This window comes from Triticum dicoccoides, chromosome 3B (genome assembly GCF_002162155.2).
Source record: "Triticum dicoccoides isolate Atlit2015 ecotype Zavitan chromosome 3B, WEW_v2.0, whole genome shotgun sequence".
Classification (NCBI taxonomy): domain Eukaryota; kingdom Viridiplantae; phylum Streptophyta; class Magnoliopsida; order Poales; family Poaceae; genus Triticum; species Triticum dicoccoides.
In genome coordinates, this window is record NC_041385.1 from 399,509,881 (window position 1) to 399,527,884 (window position 18,004).

The 18,004-nt window shown below is 44.6% G+C and overlaps 1 protein-coding gene across 1 annotated transcript; it reads right to left on the minus strand.

The window, feature by feature from the left end:
- Positions 1-207: 207 nt before the first annotated feature.
- Positions 208-16,722, minus strand: LOC119276200. Its single transcript, XM_037557213.1, has 4 exons — positions 16,335-16,722; positions 15,437-15,488; positions 14,946-15,018; positions 208-3,796 (listed from the first exon to the last, which is right to left on the minus strand). The coding sequence occupies exon 4, from the start codon at positions 3,622-3,624 to the stop codon at positions 517-519; it is 3,108 nt and encodes a 1,035-aa protein (XP_037413110.1). The 5' UTR covers positions 3,625-3,796; positions 14,946-15,018; positions 15,437-15,488; positions 16,335-16,722; the 3' UTR covers positions 208-516.
- Positions 16,723-18,004: the final 1,282 nt, after the last annotated feature.

The following is an 18,004-nucleotide window of genomic DNA, read 5'->3' on the forward strand; positions in this document are numbered from 1 at the left end:
CTTTGTGGTTGTGCTGGGAAATTCGATCTTAGCTTCTACTCTCCGATCTCTTAGTAGTGGTAGCAAACGTTAAGCAATTTATCTATTTATTAAACTGCTCCTTACCTAGGAAATGGCATAAATGCATCTCCAAATAGTTCAGCAATGCCGAAAACCTGAACACAAACCAGAATAATGCATGCGCGCAGATAGCACACAACACAACGGTAAGCAGAATCCTGATCCAAACTAACAACCATCAAGTTCCCTTTTTTCCCAGTCTTTCATAAGGTCCACACCTAGCTTTCAGAAGGTCCACACCTAGCTTACATAAGGTCCACAACAGAAATGGCCAAAATACGCCCAAGCACTAGAAGTACGGTAAAACATCTAGAAATACAGAGAGCCTAACTGATCGTTTGCTCTCCCCTGCAGATAACACTTTCAAAGTGAGATTCATAACCAGATCACAGTAGCAACCAGATGACTACTTGACTTGATTGGAAGTAATTTAATGTTAGCTTCCAAGTCAGTCGGTCAGCAGGTGCCCCCTCGGACCAGGAAAGCATCAGGAACAGAAGCTGGATCTAGCTCATAGAAGCCACGGAGCGTGCCACTTTTTTCTTCCGTCAGACGGTAAGAAGGTATATGGTGAGAAAACCTCAAGTTCTCATTTGCAGGAATCTCCAGAATACCCCTTTCATTGTCAAACCTGAACACAGCTGTGTAACCGTCTACTGGAGTCAGAAACGAGAACTTCGTGCTAGCTTCAGTGCGCTCAGTAATCTCACCGACGGCATATTCACATGCATCATCACTGGAAGGAACCCAGTCAGGTGCCCAGTCGTTGTTGTAAATGGCCCAAATTTCACCTACTCGCGGGTGAATTTCAAAACGTTGCCCATTAACTTGGCTAGTTTCTACTAAATGAGAGAATGCGTCATTTGAATCATACTTGATCCTCCAGTTGCGGAGCTTAAATGTCCCACAGCTCACAGGTATATCACGCTTCAACCACATCTTCTCTTGCTCCAGTTGAGGACACGCTTCGAGCCAAGTTAAATGCAATCTGAACGGTTCCATATCAACTTTGGTCACCCAGCCGTAATACTTGGGAAATTTGTCAAGATCGCTGTAAAGAGCCCATATCTGGCCACGTTCAAACTTGTTATATGATCGCCCTTCTTCAAAGTTATAAAACTCTGAATCTGGATATGTTGCAATAGTACTTGGAGAGGAGCGGAATAGCTGAGAAGAAGAACCAGGCACACTCGCAGTGCCGCCTTTCTGTTTCTGTCTTGGGGTTTGTTCGAGGGAATCATCTATCCGTTTTCCTCCACTTTGCTGATTTTCCTTTTGAGCACTTGGTTCATTTCCAGGACCTGGTGTACTAATATCACTGGCATCAATGAAACCACTGCTAATTGTCTTGTCGATAGTAACTGATGGAAACGATGCGTCCAGGTTACTAGGAAGTGATACGGTATCTAGTTCAAGAAACCCACCTGCCACACCAGCCTTTTCATTTCCTTTTGTCCTATAAAATGGGATATTGTGCGAAAATCGAAGCAGTTCACTAGATGGTATAACAAAAGATGATCTGTCAATTGCTTTTCCAAATAGACTGACAAACCCCTTAATCTTGACCAAGGGAAAAACAGCAGCTCCACCTTCCATTGTGAAGTCTGACAGAACCTCCACAACGTCGTACTCGTATGTTTTATGGTTATCTGCATCTGAACACCACTGCATACTCCAACCCTTATAAAGAGCCCATACCTCACCCTTCCTGGGATATATTTCGTAGGCACACCCTCTTTTGCCCATCACCCATGGAACAACAGTATGAGAAAACATGAGGGCACCTTGTGATACCTCCGTTTTTCCTAAATTAAACTTCCCACAAGCAACAGGCAGTTCTTTATCCGTCCATCTGTCTTCTTCATCATTAACTGCCTTATGCTCCAGCCAAGTGTACCGAATAGTGGATTTGGTAGCATCTACATGCTTTATTCGAGCATAATATCGTGGCATGCCATCGCGGTCATCATAAACTGCCCAAATCTGATCAACTGCAAACAAATTCACATCCCTGCCTTTATCAAAGTCAAAAAATTCTGGGTCAGGGTAGGTTAATTGTGCAGAATCGCAAGGATCCTTCGCAGCAGATGCATCACATGTAAATTCTTTCTTAACACTTTCCTGGTTCCCTTCTTTGGCAGTGCTTCCTCTCTCTTCATTGTGTGCTTTGCTAGGGACATGAGCTTCACCAGTTTTTCCATCAGCACGAGCAACATTGTCATCAAACATTTTCTTACAACTAGTGTCAGCATTTGAAAACCAATCTTTTAGTGTTCGCCTCTTTTTGCTAGGGGGAACCGGGGTACTGGCATCATGGTTTGCCTTTCTCCTAGCGGATCTCCGGGGACTAGGGCTGCCAGTAGCACCTGGCTCTGCTGGTGTATCTACTACCCTACTGCATGGGTTTTTACTATAAGCAACATCTGGACCAGCAGGGTCAGATGCCATTCTTCCACCTGCCTTGTCACTTGCACTTGGTGCAGAAGATTTAGACATATTCCCTGTTGAAAATTCAACCCCGCTTTTCCCACCTGCCCCTGCATGGTTAAACTTCTCCTCACCACCCGCTCTGGCACTCTTCATATGTTCAGCAGTTTGTGCTCCATTCAAGGGCTTAGCATCACCATTCAACCTAGAAGGAGAGAACTTTGTAGAACAGTCTGGTTGACTGGGAAAACCACTCTGTTGTCCAACACCTTTGATGGAATTTGATGTGAATACAGAAGGCACATCATGTGCATTCAGCTTAGAAGCAACAAAATATTTACTGCAGTTCTGACAGCGGATGCGATGATTTAGTACGCCACTGTAGTACTGATATCTTGTTCTACAGTGAATGCATATGGTCCATATTGCCTGTCCAACAGTGGTTGATGGAACTGGTGGTTCACCTCCTGCTACACTACTTCTATTTGCACCAGGTTTCTTCATCTGTTCTGTAGCTGTCTGCTTTGGTACTGCCGCCTGCTTTGGTATGGGTGCCTGCTTTGGTACTGTCGCCTGCTTTGGTATGGGTGCCTGCTTTGGTACTGCCGCCTGCTTCGGTACTGTTGCCTGCTTGGGTATTGCTGCCTTCTTTGATTGGGTAGCCTGCTTTGGTTGGGCACCTTGCTTTGGTCCTGTGGCCTGCTTTAGTTCTGAACCCTGCTTGGGTGCAATTCTAGAAGCAACCCTCCACTTGATGTCATATGCAGGTTTTTTTGTTCGATCAGACAATGTTGAGTGAGCTTCTGCTACCAATTTAAAAGCAGCTTCTGCACCAGGGTAACTATTTTTATCAGGGTGGAGTGAAAAGGCAAGCTTCCGGTACTGCTTCTTTATGGTTGCCTCATCAGCCGTTACATCCACTTGGAGAATCCCGTAGAAGTCCAACAACTCATTGATCTTTGCCTCTGCTGCACAATGCACTTCGCAGACAGTCAACAGCTGAGATAAGTTTTCAAGTTCTGGAAAAATCCTTTGTGCTTTCAGTGCAATCCTTTTAGCACCAACAAAGTCTTTGCTTTCTAACTTTTTTAAAGCAATTTCCCTAGCCTTGACGGCCTCTTCTCTGTTGGATTCCATAATACTGCTCCTGATATTGGTTCTGAAAACCAACCACACGCCTTCACATAAAATGCTATGAGCTGAAGAAGGCTATGTAAGACCCAAATTTGATTTGAGTCTCCCTGTTCAAACAATCTCAAATTTGGGACCAGCTGTCAGATACGAACAAGATCGTCTGGTGTGTCAGGTCCTGGAATTTGTCAAAGAATAACAGAAGTTATAAGACCATATTTATATCCAACGAAATACACACTCATGGGATTGCATGATGATGATGCTACTTTGTGAAGTAAATAATTAATAACAGACAATGCAGATTGGATAGATCAACAAACACCTTTTTCTCAGTAGCAATCACTTGAGTGTAATACTGGTTATCATGTGTAGGTTCTATTCTATTTGTCAGATAATTTGTACTAAGATCTAAAAAATTGAATGATAAGATCACTACAGATTTGAGATTTGGAGGGTCTAACAATGGCTAGTAGTCACATTTAAGTCCATATATGCATCATTTGTACAATGTTAACAATCAAACTAGTGCATGGATGGAATCTAAAGTCAAAGTATGGCATTGCCTGTCAGATTGTATAGAACAACAATTATATAACTTTGAACTATGTTGGTACCACTAATGTGCTAATAGGGTCAGCGAAGGCCAGCGGCTCTGGCTAGGGCGTGGCGCGGGTGCTGGGCGCCACATCGAGGCGTCGCACGGGCGTGGTGACCCCATGCTGGTGTTGCGGCGTCGCGACTGGCAGCACGGCGGCAGTGTGCGTCTGGGGATGCGACGAAGGTCAGCTGACTCGGGCGGCTAGGGCTGTGGGCGGCGCGGTCAGCAGGCGGCCGCCTCTGCCGTGGCGCTCGGCTGGCGGAGGTGGCGGCGCGGCGCTGGTGGTTGTCTCGCCCTTCTTTGCTTCTGCTGTCCCACGGCTGGTGGCAGATCTCAATGGCCGGTGCGATGGTCCAATGCTCGGCCATCTCTGGCTGGCCGATCGTGGCAGGAGCGTCTCGGGGATGGAGGCAAGGGTGCCCCCCGTCCCTGGCGTCGCCGAGATCTGGGGGGTCATATCGGGTGCGATGGATGGGCTGCGGCGAGGATCGCGGCCACCAGGGAATTTCTCTTGTCCAGATCTGGCCGGCTGGGCCTTGCTACTGCATCGGGGCTCGTTTTGGGGCAAAAGGTGGGACCGCTCTGGTGTCGTGCCCTTCCTAAAGGCACCGCTTTGGAGCTCATTGCTCGTCGTGTTTGCAGCACCCTTTGTATCTTGCCTCGTGTGCGTGTGTTGTGGTATCGAGTTGTCTGGCTGGGTTGTATGTTGGATGTTGCTTTATATATAAAGCGGGGCGAAAGCCTTTTTCGGTAACAGAAAGTTTCACGATTAAAAAAGTCATGATACATCCGTAGAACATCTAAGTTCCCTACAGATAGGGAGCTATGGCTGCTCCTGGTGGTTTGCGGAGGGTGTTTCCAATTGTCAGCAAACGATGGTGGCCGGCTACTTCCAACATGTCAAGCTCTCAGCAGCCAGCTCATACCGCTCTCGCGTCGTCTTCGGCCATTGAAATCATACTTGGCATCATACCGGAATGGGAAGGAGAAAACTGTTTCCCGATTCTCCTCCACGCATTTATTCTTCTTCTCTTACTCCGCCGATCCAAAGCATAGCAGGGGCCCCAAGATCCCACCGCCTCAGCTTGCGCGTGGTTGGCATCGCAAGAAAAATAGCACCACCACCACCCCCCCCCCCCACACACACACACACACAAATCCCCGCAGCTATACACCCAGGGAGAGCAGGAAAGGAAGAAAATGGTAAGCAACTGACGAGTGGGTCCCACGTGGAACAAGAAATGTAGAGGCTGTAGTGTAGGGAGTCCGATCTGGGAGTGCATTCCAAAGCCTCTAGGGCCCTCTAAAACACATATAGAGGCTATATGTTTTCACATTGTCTGATAGAGTTGCTCCTAGAAGTTCAAGGAGAATAAAGAGAAAAGTGGTTCATCCTTTATTGTCATATTTAGAGCTCCAATACTGAGCGGTGTTTCTTAACGATATGAACTTCACAGTAGTTAGCCACTGCTTTTGATATTACGTCGTGTGGTGTCTTGATAAAATAAGTTATAAGCTCAGCTTGGTCTACATAGCTCTATTTCAGATTACTGATCTTTGCATGCCTTGTGTTTATAACTTTATAAACAACTTCCTGATAAAGAACCATAAATTACAGAAATAAGGTTGGAAAGGCCTAAGGCAAGACATGCAGGTAGATCATATCAAAACAGCAATGTGAATATGAGTAGCTTCTACATGCACAACGATATGGATTTCATAATTGTTAGCCACTCCTTATGCTATTACGTCACATGTTGTTCTAGTAAATTTAGTTATATGCTCAGATTGGTCTACATCATTTGAGTTCAAGGTTACCATTTCTTAGCCCTCTAAACGAATTTGCAGGTAGATAGCCTAGGTATCCATAGCAGTATCCATAATGTTATTAGATTCAATAAAAAAGGGCAGCCCCAGTGCATGTAGCTCCCGCTTGCGCAGGGTCTGGGAATGTTATTAGATTCAATCCATGAACAAAATGAATGTAGCTCTGTAGCACTAAATGCGGCCATGAAAAACACAAACTAAATGCTTGCACGTGTTGTTTCACAGTGCATAAGTGAACTGCTTATGCCGTACATGCTGCTTTTAAATTTTGATTCAGACAGTTCAGTGACCTAACAGCATCGCCTAACTTATAGAAAAATATATGGAACCGACATAGCGCAGTGACAAACCACAACAAACAGCAACACCGTGCTACATGTAACACCAGCGCAGCACTTAACCCGTCCACAACCAACACCAGTACCGCTACATGCAGGCCTCACGAACCTCGCACTGCATCCAAGCCACCGATGCAAAGAAACATAAGCCCACGAACAAACAAAGGGTGTGTTTGGTTAGAGGAACAGAGTTGAATGTAATGGGTTGGTTCCGCGCCTACAAGTCGTGTGTTTGGTTGCAAAGTGGAACGGAATGCACTGATTCCCCGGGAGGAACTCGAGCCCGTGGCTGTTTTCTCCTTTTCTTAGAATATTGTTAGGCTTCCAGTGGGATTTCCTGATGGTGAAGGGAACCTGGCCGGGTACAACTCGAGCGTGGCTGGCGTAGTATTTTGGTTTTTCTAGATCGTTCGTGCTGCCTCTGGAGCAATGGTGCGTACATGTCTCTGCTAATCCATAATATCTAAATAGTTCATCCCCACTAACCTATTTCTCTTGACATGCACCCTATCCACCTCATCACACAGGCCACATCATCGATTATTTAAAAAAAATATCCTATACATAAAAGATCCCACTGTACTTTGTTGTATGTTAACATGCAGCCCTCCACCTGGGCACTCCCTGCCACAGCAGCAACCTTTTTAATGTCCATGCAACTGCAACGATAGTGGATTCCATTGCTAGCGTACACAACCGGCCAGACACTTTACTATGCACGACGGAAGACATTCCGTTTATACTGCAGAAAATAAGGAAACGATCGAGCACCTCCCATCTTTTCCCCTGGCGCTACAATAGTACAGCGGCTGGAACCGATCTATACGTCAAGGCGCTTCTTCGGCACGACCGCCGGTCCAGCTTGCCTCTGTGGCTTCTCTCAGGCTACGTTTCCGTCACCGGTGTGGACGTGTGGTGCCCTGCGTCATTGAGACAGCGACGGGTGGCCGCGATGCCCCGATTCTTCCCTCGTGTATCTGCTCTGTTCCAGCCAAGGTAGGTCCGCCATGGCTATGGCCTAGGGAGGGCGATCCTCCCGCACGACCACCAGCCGTCGGTCTGCCTGCCTCCGAGGCCTCACTTTGGTTGGGACGCAGGCCGGGCTGTGGTTCCGTTCAAGACGCAGCGTTGTTCCTCTGCCGAGGACCTCCTCTGCCATCTCGCGTCCGACTGCTCTCTCTCCATTAGGACGCCAATCAGGCCGTTGATCCATTCCGCACCAGAATCCAAGATCATCCAGCATATGAGGCCCTTGGGTGACGCTGCTCCGGTTCGCGGCGCAAAGAAAACTTCTCCTGTTCCCCCAAAGACTTCACCTTTGGGAGTGGTACATCAGCTTATGAGGCAAGCACTTCCGCGCTTACGTATGTATACGACTGTTGATATTCTTCAGTGTGTTTGGTAATTCGAATTCAGTTGGAAGGCGCAGCGGCGGAGGATGTCTGGACTCCCCATGTCTGGGGCACCTTCACCTCTTTGTTTGGTTGCAGGTCGACAACTCTCTCTGTTTATTATCTTTCATTTTAGAGGTATGTTGATAACCCATTCTGTATATTGATTTTCATTGTCTAACATCTGTTCATCCATCCCGCCCACATATTAAGGTTTTTGTTTTGTTTTGTTTTGTTATAAACCTGAGCTTTTGGAAAAAAGGAATCACAAGTTAATAATTTTATGGTGTAGTGAATATTACTGATCAATCATTCAAGCTTAGGAACAATATTTTGGGTGATTTCTTTCATTACATCTGATCCATTTACCTGGCCGCGTATTTGTCTACCGTGTTATCATGGCATGATCTATCGTCCTTTGCCTACCTCATGTCTACCCATATGCTTTTATCAGTGTTTATTCTGAGAAAACTTACTCCTATATGCCAACTGGCCAGCATGTTACGTTGCTATTTCTCCTCTAATACTTCCTTCAATAGGAAATTAGGATCAGATATATGATGACCAGGTATTTTGTCTTGGTAGATATATGTGTATATGTCACTTTGAGCTGCAATATTGCCTTCATGTTTGTATATGTTATCTGCAGGTTATTACAACTAAGAGTCAAACCAACCTGAATGGTAAATATTTGAACTTTTTTGCACACCATCATCTAACCATATATTTATAATGTTGCCGATTCTTGCAAGTCTCAAATCACTTTTTAATAGAGATCTTTCAAACTTCATGTGTCCTTTTGTTGTACCTCATGAGCTGACAAGTGTGATCACCTTTTCCTATGATAGTTCTGAAGTCCGCTATGGTAAAATAAAGTGAACATGTAATGATAGATATATGCCTTAGCACCTAGCCTAATTAATTATATCCATCATTATACGTTCTTCTCCCGATTTCTCATTTGTAATTTTGTTTTGATCAAGAAAGATTGTTTAGTCATCCGATATACAACTTGCTGTTCAAAATTGGTCATAAAACCGGACGTTCTCTGTATGCTGAACTGGAATTATATGCACGCTGTCTTTTTCTATAGTTTGCTCTTGCAATATTGTCTGGTAACTATTTTCTGTGTAATTTTCTCTATGTTTGTTTGCATTTAATAAGATTTAATTAATCTCCCCAGCACCCATCATTCAGGTGTTAACAGTGCATCTTGATTCCATATGGTTTTCAACATGCTTACACTTGGACAAGCACAGTTTTACAGTAAACCCTCGGAATATTTTGTAATAGTCATATGTAGCATCCTCCGGTGTATTTTGTAAGTCATCTGCAGTATATGTAAATTTGAACCATTACCTGTATATGAAATCTATCATATCATTGATTAGCATCTATAAACTTGAATCATTACATATATATGAAATCTATCATATTATTGGATCAAATTCTCATCTTTGCTATGTCGATGTAACTATGAAAATCCACGACAAATTCCCGCAGCAACGCGCTGGGCATCATCAGCGGCTACTGCCTCACCGCTCATTATCCCGTATAAAAAGGTAATTCGCCGACGCATCCCCCTCCCTGCATCTAATCCACCTCCACTCGGCCGCGGTCACAAACCATAGGTGCCTGTCATGCTGCTGCCACCATCTCTCCCCCTCGAGTTCACGCTGTCATCATCGGTGGGAGGAGTGTAAGCCGCCGCTCGCGCCGCTGCTCTTTGTGCCAAGTTCACACATCACTGCGTGCGTACACCACCGGTTCCAAACTCTGCTTCTGGTCATGGTCGCCTGCGAGTGGAGCGCCGCAGCCGTCGTCCACACCTCCTTCACCCCAACAACTCCCTCCTTTAGCACACTGCTGCTCAGCTCTACCTCTGGTCACCCCTTACTGCACATGAAGCCTGCTTGAGGACGCTTGGATGAGGAACACAGCCACCGTCAACCACGCTTCCTTCACCCTCTGTCCTCTAAGTCTTCAATCATACTCAGACTCTTTCTTCTTCTTAGCTTCTGGTATGTGCAAATTGGGCTTTCGCATCCACAAATTCTGAGAAGACTTATGTGTATCTCATAGCGATTTGGCATGTTTCTGAATTTTATGAATTTAGGAGAAGTACATATTTGATGTTCCTGGCAATACTTTGATATTGTACAAGTAGTGCCAAAATTGCATGAAGAAATCCGGAGTGTGCTTAATTTTCTGGACGATCTCCATTTTGTGAAAATGCGAAGAGAGGAGAACAGGGCTGCACACCAGGTCGACTCAATCTCCTCCACCACACTTGGGATCGATCCCTCGGTCCGCCTACCTCCCTCAGATCAACCAGCACCACAGCGCTGTGAGACCAAGATCTTAGCAAGAGCACATGGCGTTGGCAGCTTTGGCGTGCCCATGCCTGGTGAGTCCCCACGCCCTCCCCTCTTGCTTTACGCTCATGGTTGTTGATTTTTCCTTTCTTTTTCACCGATCTTGGCAACCAAGCATGCAGGAACGTATGCTATTCTGTGGCTGATGGGGGAGTTGGCGATTGACTTGTCGGAGCAGAGCAAGAGCACTTCATGGAGCTGAAGGCTGAAGAGGAGGAAAGTGCACCGATACGTGATGTTCAAGTTCGACTACAGCAAAGAGGAGGCCGTGGTCGAGAAGACCGCCGCGACCGGGGAGAGCTGCTTCTTTGTTTGGCGCAAGGGTACTGCATCAGTGGACAATGAGAAAGGCAGCCACAGTCACGAAGTTGCGGCCCTGGACATGACATGTCATGTTGTTCACCAGCGGCGTCATCAACGTCGTCCCCGCTCAACTGCTCCAGCCGATACCATCCGGTAAGAGCAGGAGCCCCCCTCCCTCCCGACCCCCCGAGTCCGTCGTGGCCTGAGGTACAGTTGCTTTTTTTCCTGGATGGGATATGGCGCTCGGCTGGATGAGGTGGCTGCAGGCAATGGGGGGTCCTGGAGTTGGGATCGTGGTCATTCTCCGAGACCACGTTGGACCTGATCGAGATGTCGTTGGCCAAAGCGGGCGTGCCCATGGCCAGGCACTACGATCGTGCGGCTTTGTATGACCTTTTTCCTCTTTTCTTTTATTTAATTGGTCTTTTTTCTTCTCTTTTGACAGGAACCTTTTGTATATTCTACTGATCAATAAACTCTATAGCAGTACTTTTTTGACAGTGTAAACAAAGAGGCTCAGCGTATGCCGTTTTAGATAGTGGCATAGTCATCGTCATATAACCTTGAATTTGGAAATTATGTTTATTGTGAAACTTTTCCAGGTGAAATTACACAGAAGCATCAAGTATGTAGTTTAAATATTTGCAAGGATATCAGTAGTCAAATAAATAAAAATCTTAACCATGTTGTCCAAAATAAAAATTATCTCAAGAAATATAACCCAGTTATAGAATTGAGCCTTCATTAATATAATTTCCAAAAAATAAATAACTGACTCGCCCCTGGTTAATCAGTTCTAGTGGAAAATAAGCTGGACTGTACTCAGATTATTATTATTATTATTATTATTATTATTATTATTATTATTATTATTATTACTACTACTACTACTACTACTATTGGCTCACATCTTTAGAAATCAGAGTCTCTGCATATCACAGTTACGAAACATGCATCAGATTTGGCTACATCTAGACTTAGCTTCATACAAATTATTTCCTTTTGACTTCAAGTGCTTTTAAATTGTCGAAGTATGTTCATTAACTTGTGTTTTTCTCAGAACTCCATAACTGTGCCTTAATTTTCCTTTCAGACCGTCACCTTTTGATCCCTATCTCGACCTCTCTATTTTCTTCAGATTTTTTTATTGTTGCCCGCTTCTGAGTTTGATTTTCTGATTTTGATTCAGAATTTCAGATATTCAAGTGTTTATTGTGCTAACAATGGATATTCATATATTCCTACAATCTCTGTACTCCGTTTTGTATTCCATTTAATTCTGGTCATATTTTTCCCCTCTATATATATGATGCTTACCAAGCGCATTGTGTGATATATATCAAGAGAAAAAGGGGTCCTATGTGTTCTCCTGGTACTACAAGGTTAGAATCTTCTTTCTATGTTTTATGTTGTTGGTTATGGTAGATTGCCAATACATAAGAATGAGCTAAAGAACTTACTGATCATGTTCTTCCGGTTGTCATAGAAGAATTTCTGCTAGCAAAATCATATTTAGTTTACAGCAGTGTGAATGAAGGTGTAGAAAGTACATAAATGTGAAATCATGCAAGTGTTCTTCTCTGGTTCCAGTACTATGTATCTGTTTCCTTTCCCTCCATCTTATTTGTGTACATATAGTATGGTCAAGCAGGCAAATGAACAGAAAATCAATTAGCATGTAACATCCATCATACTCTTCTCAATGAATTACCTTTCGGTTTCACAACAGTTTCCTATTGAATAAATTTTATTTTCAGTGTAAACTTCAGTAAATGAGTACATCCCGCAAATGTTATGTGTGAAGAGGTATTTACAAACTTTTGCTCGGTGTACAATTGAAAATATCAGAGCAATTTACTAACAGTGTAGCATTACTTTCCTCTACTTCAATCATTAGCACTGCAGTACGTTAATGGTCTATAAGGCGGTAAAGCAACCTAAAGCGAGCACTTTTTTGATGATCATGACATTGGAAATTGTGTGTCTTATGAGGCTTTGTCTCCTTCCTATAGAGTGTTTGTTCCCTCTCTTCAAACTGTGTCAATCCCAAAGGATTGGAAGGCTGCAAAGCAAGATCCGAAGTGGCGTGAAGCGATGATAGAAGAGTTGGAAGCACTGAGGAAAAACAAGACGTGGGTGCTAACCACATTGCCGGCAGGAAAGAAAGCGGTGAGTTGTAAGTGGATCTATACAGTGAAGCAGAATCCTGAGGGGAAGGTGGAACGGTACAAGGCCAGATTGGTCGCCAGAGGATATAGTCAAACTTATGGAATGGACTATGACGAGACGTTTGCTCCAGTGGCAAAGATGAACACAATAAGGATATTGGTTTCCTGTGCTGCAAACTTTGGGTGGAAGTTGCATCAATTAGATGTCAAGAATGCCTTCTTGCATGGTGAGTTGAGGGAAGAAGTGTACATGGAGATACCACCAGGTTTTGGTACTTCACAGACCACGGGGAAGGTATGCAGGCTGAAGAAATCCTTGTATGGACTGAAGCAATCGCCGAGGGCTTGGTTCGATGGGTTCAGATGTGCTGTCCGTGCTATGGGGTATGGTCAATGTAATGGTGACCACATGGTGTTCTACAAACACTCACTCTCTGATCGGAAGATCACCATCCTTGCAGTTTATGTGGATGACATTATCATCACTGGAGATGATAAGGAGGAAATAGAGAGATTGAAGGGGTGTCTAAGAAAGGAGTTTGAGGTAAAGGATTTGGGCAACCTAAAATACTTCCTTGGCATTGAAGTGGCTCGGACAGAGAAGGGAATATCTTTGTGCCAACGGAAATACACCTTGGATCTCTTGAGTGACATGGGCATGATGGGATGTCGTGCAGCCCCTACGCCGATTGAACAAAATCATCGAGTGACAGCTCAATCAGGTGAGCTGGTGAATAAGGAAGATTATCAGAAATTAGTTGGGAGGTTATTGTACTTGTGTCATACCAGGCCTGACATTACGTATGCCGTGGGTGTGGTGAGCAGATACATGCATGAACCAAGGAGTGGGCATCTTGATATTGTGCACAGAATTCTGAGATACTTGAAGGGGACTCCGGGTAAAGGGTTGTGGTTTGCGAAGAGTGGACATCTTGAGGTGGATGGCTATAGTGACTCTGATTGGGCCAGTTGTCAAGATGATAGAAGATCAACTTCTGGCTACTGTGTGTTTGTGGGAGGAAATTTGGTGTCATGGAGAAGCAAGAAACAGACAGTTGTGTCTAGATCAACAGCAGAAGCTGAGTACAGAGCATTATCTCAAGGGTTGTGTGAGATGCTCTGGGTGAAGTACCTACTGAGTGAGTTGAAACTTCTGAGGAAGGGCCCCTTGAAGGTGTGGTGTGACAATCAGTCAGCTATAGCCATTGCTAATAACCCAGTTCAACATGATAGGACAAAGCATGTGGAAATTGATCGCTTCTTCATAAGGAGAAACTTGATGCTGGAATCATCAGCCTTGGTCATGTCAGTTCTGGGCAGCAGTTTGCAGATTGCTTGACAAAGGGACTAGGAGCAAAGGACTGTAACTTGGCATGTGACAAGATGGGAATGATAGATATCTACCACCCATCTTGAGGGGGAGTGTTGAACCGATATGGGCCCAAGCCCATCATATGTATCACTTAGGGCCCAAGCCCATGAGGATAAGCTGACCTAGAAGGGGCATCCAGTCCTCCCGTTCCCAGTGAGAGCCGCCACACACACTAACACTCACGCTGCAGGTACTCCTCTCTCTCTGATTCAACAGACCTTTTCTTAGCCATGGTGAGTTTGAGATTTTACCCTGAGAGTCCTTGCTTTGTTGAAGTTGGTCCTCATTATCTACATATATGCGCCTCACTATTTTAGGATGTGCCGCAAATGATCTAGGCAACAGCCAACAGGCCATTATGGAATCGTGTAGACATAATAGAGGCAGATGCATAAGGTAGGGGAAATGTTCGATTCAGATGTAAGTATTGTACACAAGAATACAGAGGAAACTACAACAGTTCAAGCACATTTGCTCAAGATATCAAAGAGGGAGATCAGATAATACCCAAATGCGACTGAACCTACTCTTCGGCAGCTTCAAACTGAAGTTGCAGCGGCTGAAGAAAACTAGGATTATATTAATGGTGCATTTTCCATGTTCCCATTGCCTTATTAGTATTTCTAAACTGTCATATTTTCATCTAATCATTAATTTCTATATATTTACGTACCATGGTGTCGCCAAACCAGTATCAGTATCGCCATATCTGCGCAACCTATGACAACAGCACCCTAGGGCTTTCAAAAAAAGCTCAAGCTCAATAAGCACTTTGAGTTCGGCTCAAGCCTTAAACCAGCCGAGCTCAAGCCTAGACTCAAGCCCATGAGGCTAACAAGCTTGAGCTCAAGCCTAGCCTCTATTTTTACGTATTTAGCAACTCACATGACATACCAATATGAAACGTGAACATCCAAAAAAGGGGGGTCAATGGTTATGTGAAGCCACTCACCAAAGAAACGTAGATAAGAGTCAGTACCAGGTGCACAAACTCCAAGTACAGTAACTCTTCTTGAGGAAGAAGCCTGAGTGACAAGACAAGACAATTAGGGGACAATGGGAGAAATTGTACATATTGCTAATTTACAATTAAACAATGTAAACACAGCCTGCATGATTTGCTTAAAAAAGGGCATACCCAGTGCTGAAAGTTCCCACACAAGGTGGGGCCTGGGGAAGGGAATTTCTAGACAGCCTTACCCATACATAATAATTCTCACATGGAAGACAAAATGGAACTGGTAACAAGTGGTGGTGCCGTAAATGAAGATGACCAAGAACCAAACTGTAACCGAATTAAACTATATCAAAATTATACACTAAGTGATATACTCCTTGCCAGCCATGCTAATCGAGTTTGCAAATGTTAGGGATTCCCTTGGGTGCACACGCAATCCAACAAAAGAATGGAACACATAGCCAGAAATCCAGAATACGGCATACCTTCAAACAAGCTAGCAGCTCCAAACGGTCAATGCAAGTATCAGCAATGTAGCTGCATCCATTGAGACAAATATCAGATTTGAAAGATATTTGTTGAATAAAACTTTTATCATACTTGGTTGCATACATACAAAATTCACAGGTAACTTGTGTGAGCTAGCAACTTGTATTCAATATGACATTGGTTTCAGAGACCTTTGCTAGTAATGCTAAACCTATGGGGTAGTGCTTGGTCTGGCTTGTCTGGAAGGAAATCTGAGGAAGGTAAGATGTCATAGTTAAAGTCTTAAAGATAATATATAAATTAGTATCCTCGTCAAAAAATAGACAGTCTTTTAACTCTCACTGCGAGATATTTTGTGATTAAATCAAGAGAAACGAATTGGGGAATCCCGATCCCTTTGTCTCCAGAGTATTTAACTACCCTGTTTACATTCTTCATATTCAGAACACAAAAGAGAGGCCATGTTCTTATCATTTAAACTTGACAGGAGCTAATTCAAATATTAGTTGACTTCAAGAAATAACCAATTAATATATAATGAGAAATAACTCAAAGCAGATTTCTCAGAAAAAATACTAAAGTTGGTATCCAATGTTTACTCGAGCATAGCCAAGCACTGTTTGCAATCCTAGTCCAACATGTGCACATGACTTTGACTAGAGAATGAGGCCCTTCATTGTGCTGTCTTGATAAGGTGGACAGTTGCACTGCTGGATCTCAAGAAACTCTGTCTATTGGTCCTCTAATCAGCCCAACACTAGTTTAAGCCCTAATTACAATATCTCGATTTACACTCACATGAGTTCAAAGCTACACCCTCTGTTCACTAATTCAAAACTGCCAAAACGTCCTACATTGGTGAACAGAGGTAGTACAACATAAAAGAATTCTTACCGATGGGACAGGGCCGGCAGCGACTGGAAGCAGAGGAGCGTCGGGGCGAGATGGAGATGGAGAGGTTATTCGTGACAGACTTGAGCCCGTCCAGGGAGAATGCGTGCAGGCCCGGCGGAGGAGGCAGGCGTCGGAGCAGGGCTGGGCGGAGGTGGAGGTGGTGGCGGCATAAAACCCTAATCCCCGTCTCTGTCCGCCATTTTGCCCGTGCTGAGAAGGAGCGAAGGGAGAGGTGGGGACGGCAGTGGGCGACGGTCGAGCTAGGGGCCCTCGCGCCGCCTAGTTGGAGCTCCTCGCGCCGTCGAGCTCGCGCTCCTTGCGCCGCCGCCGCCGCCGCCGCTGCGTTTCTTGCTTCTCTCTGGCTTCCCTTCTCCGAATTTTAATTGGGGCCAGACGGGTGCAAGGGGTTTCTAGATCGATCCGGAGGAAAATTAATACGAAAAGGGTGAACCAATCCCTAAAACGGGCCTCCAACCAGGCCCCGGAAAAGGCCTTACTGTGGGGCGGCTCTAAGGGCGTCCTTTGTTGGTCGCGTAGAGCCCAATCAAACCCATGCGAAAAGAATTTGACTTGCTTTTTTTTTACCATAATACGACTTTATTTCTCAAATACTCCATCCGTTCCTAACTATTTGTCTTTCTAGAGATATCAACAAAGCAAAATAAGTGAATCTACACTTTAAAATATGTCTATATGCATCCGTATGTAGTCACTTGTTGAAATCTCTAGAAAGACAAATATTTAGAAACGGAGGGAGTAATAGATAGGTCATTTACAAGCATATATGAGAAATAGAGTCAGGAGGGTTAGAATCTCAAAGTGAAGAAGCTCTAGAACTAAAGCAAAGCTTTGCTAAATAATTTGCTATCTCATTTGCTTCACGGAAGCAATTATATGAAACTTTCCCAAACTCATTAGCAAGGTTATGGCATTTCCTTATCGTCACAACTTCAGGGCTGAAGTAGTCCTTATGCTGGTTCAAGGTTTGTACCGCAAATGTATTATTTGATTCAACAATCACTCGGTTACCTCCGACGTTTGTTGCCAGATAGCGCCCATTACGAATAGCACTCAATTATGCACAATCAACATTGTTAACATGTGGTAAAAACCAGTTAGTTGTAGCCAGGAAACCCTGTTAGGACCGAGAGTATATCGACCAGAGGGGGGTGAATGGAAGATTCAAATATTCTTTTGAATGTTTTGAACAGATCCCAAACACGACAGTGAAAAAAAAAGTACGCGGCTCAATCAAACATGATGTTGGGGAGCATATCCATCGACGTAGGAAGCAATTATGGTACGTGTCGGGGATATACCCCGCGGTATGACCCGGCTGGATATATGACCCGGCTGGGACTTGGCGTTTCGTTGGTAACACGCCGGAGGATTGGTGACTCACGAGTCTGGCGGCTCACCGGTCTGACGACTCATGAGCCTGGCGACTCACTAATGGCCCCGACGGCGGGTCAGTTAGAGGACTAGGCCCAAGGCCCAGAAGGTTGGCTCATGTTATGGTAGGCCGGCTTAAGAGGAAAGCATAAGGAATATTCCCTTACAAAGGAAGCAAGACTAGGACTCCACTTGTAATAGAGTAATCCTAATCCTACTAGGACTAGTCATGAAACCCGTCCCTTCAACTTATATAAGGAGGAGCAAGGCACCCCAAG

Coding starts and splice junctions, on each gene's coding strand:
- LOC119276200 (XM_037557213.1), bottom strand. CDS start 3,624: ATGGAATCCAACAGAGAAGAGGCCGTCAAGGCTAGGGAAATTGCTTTA.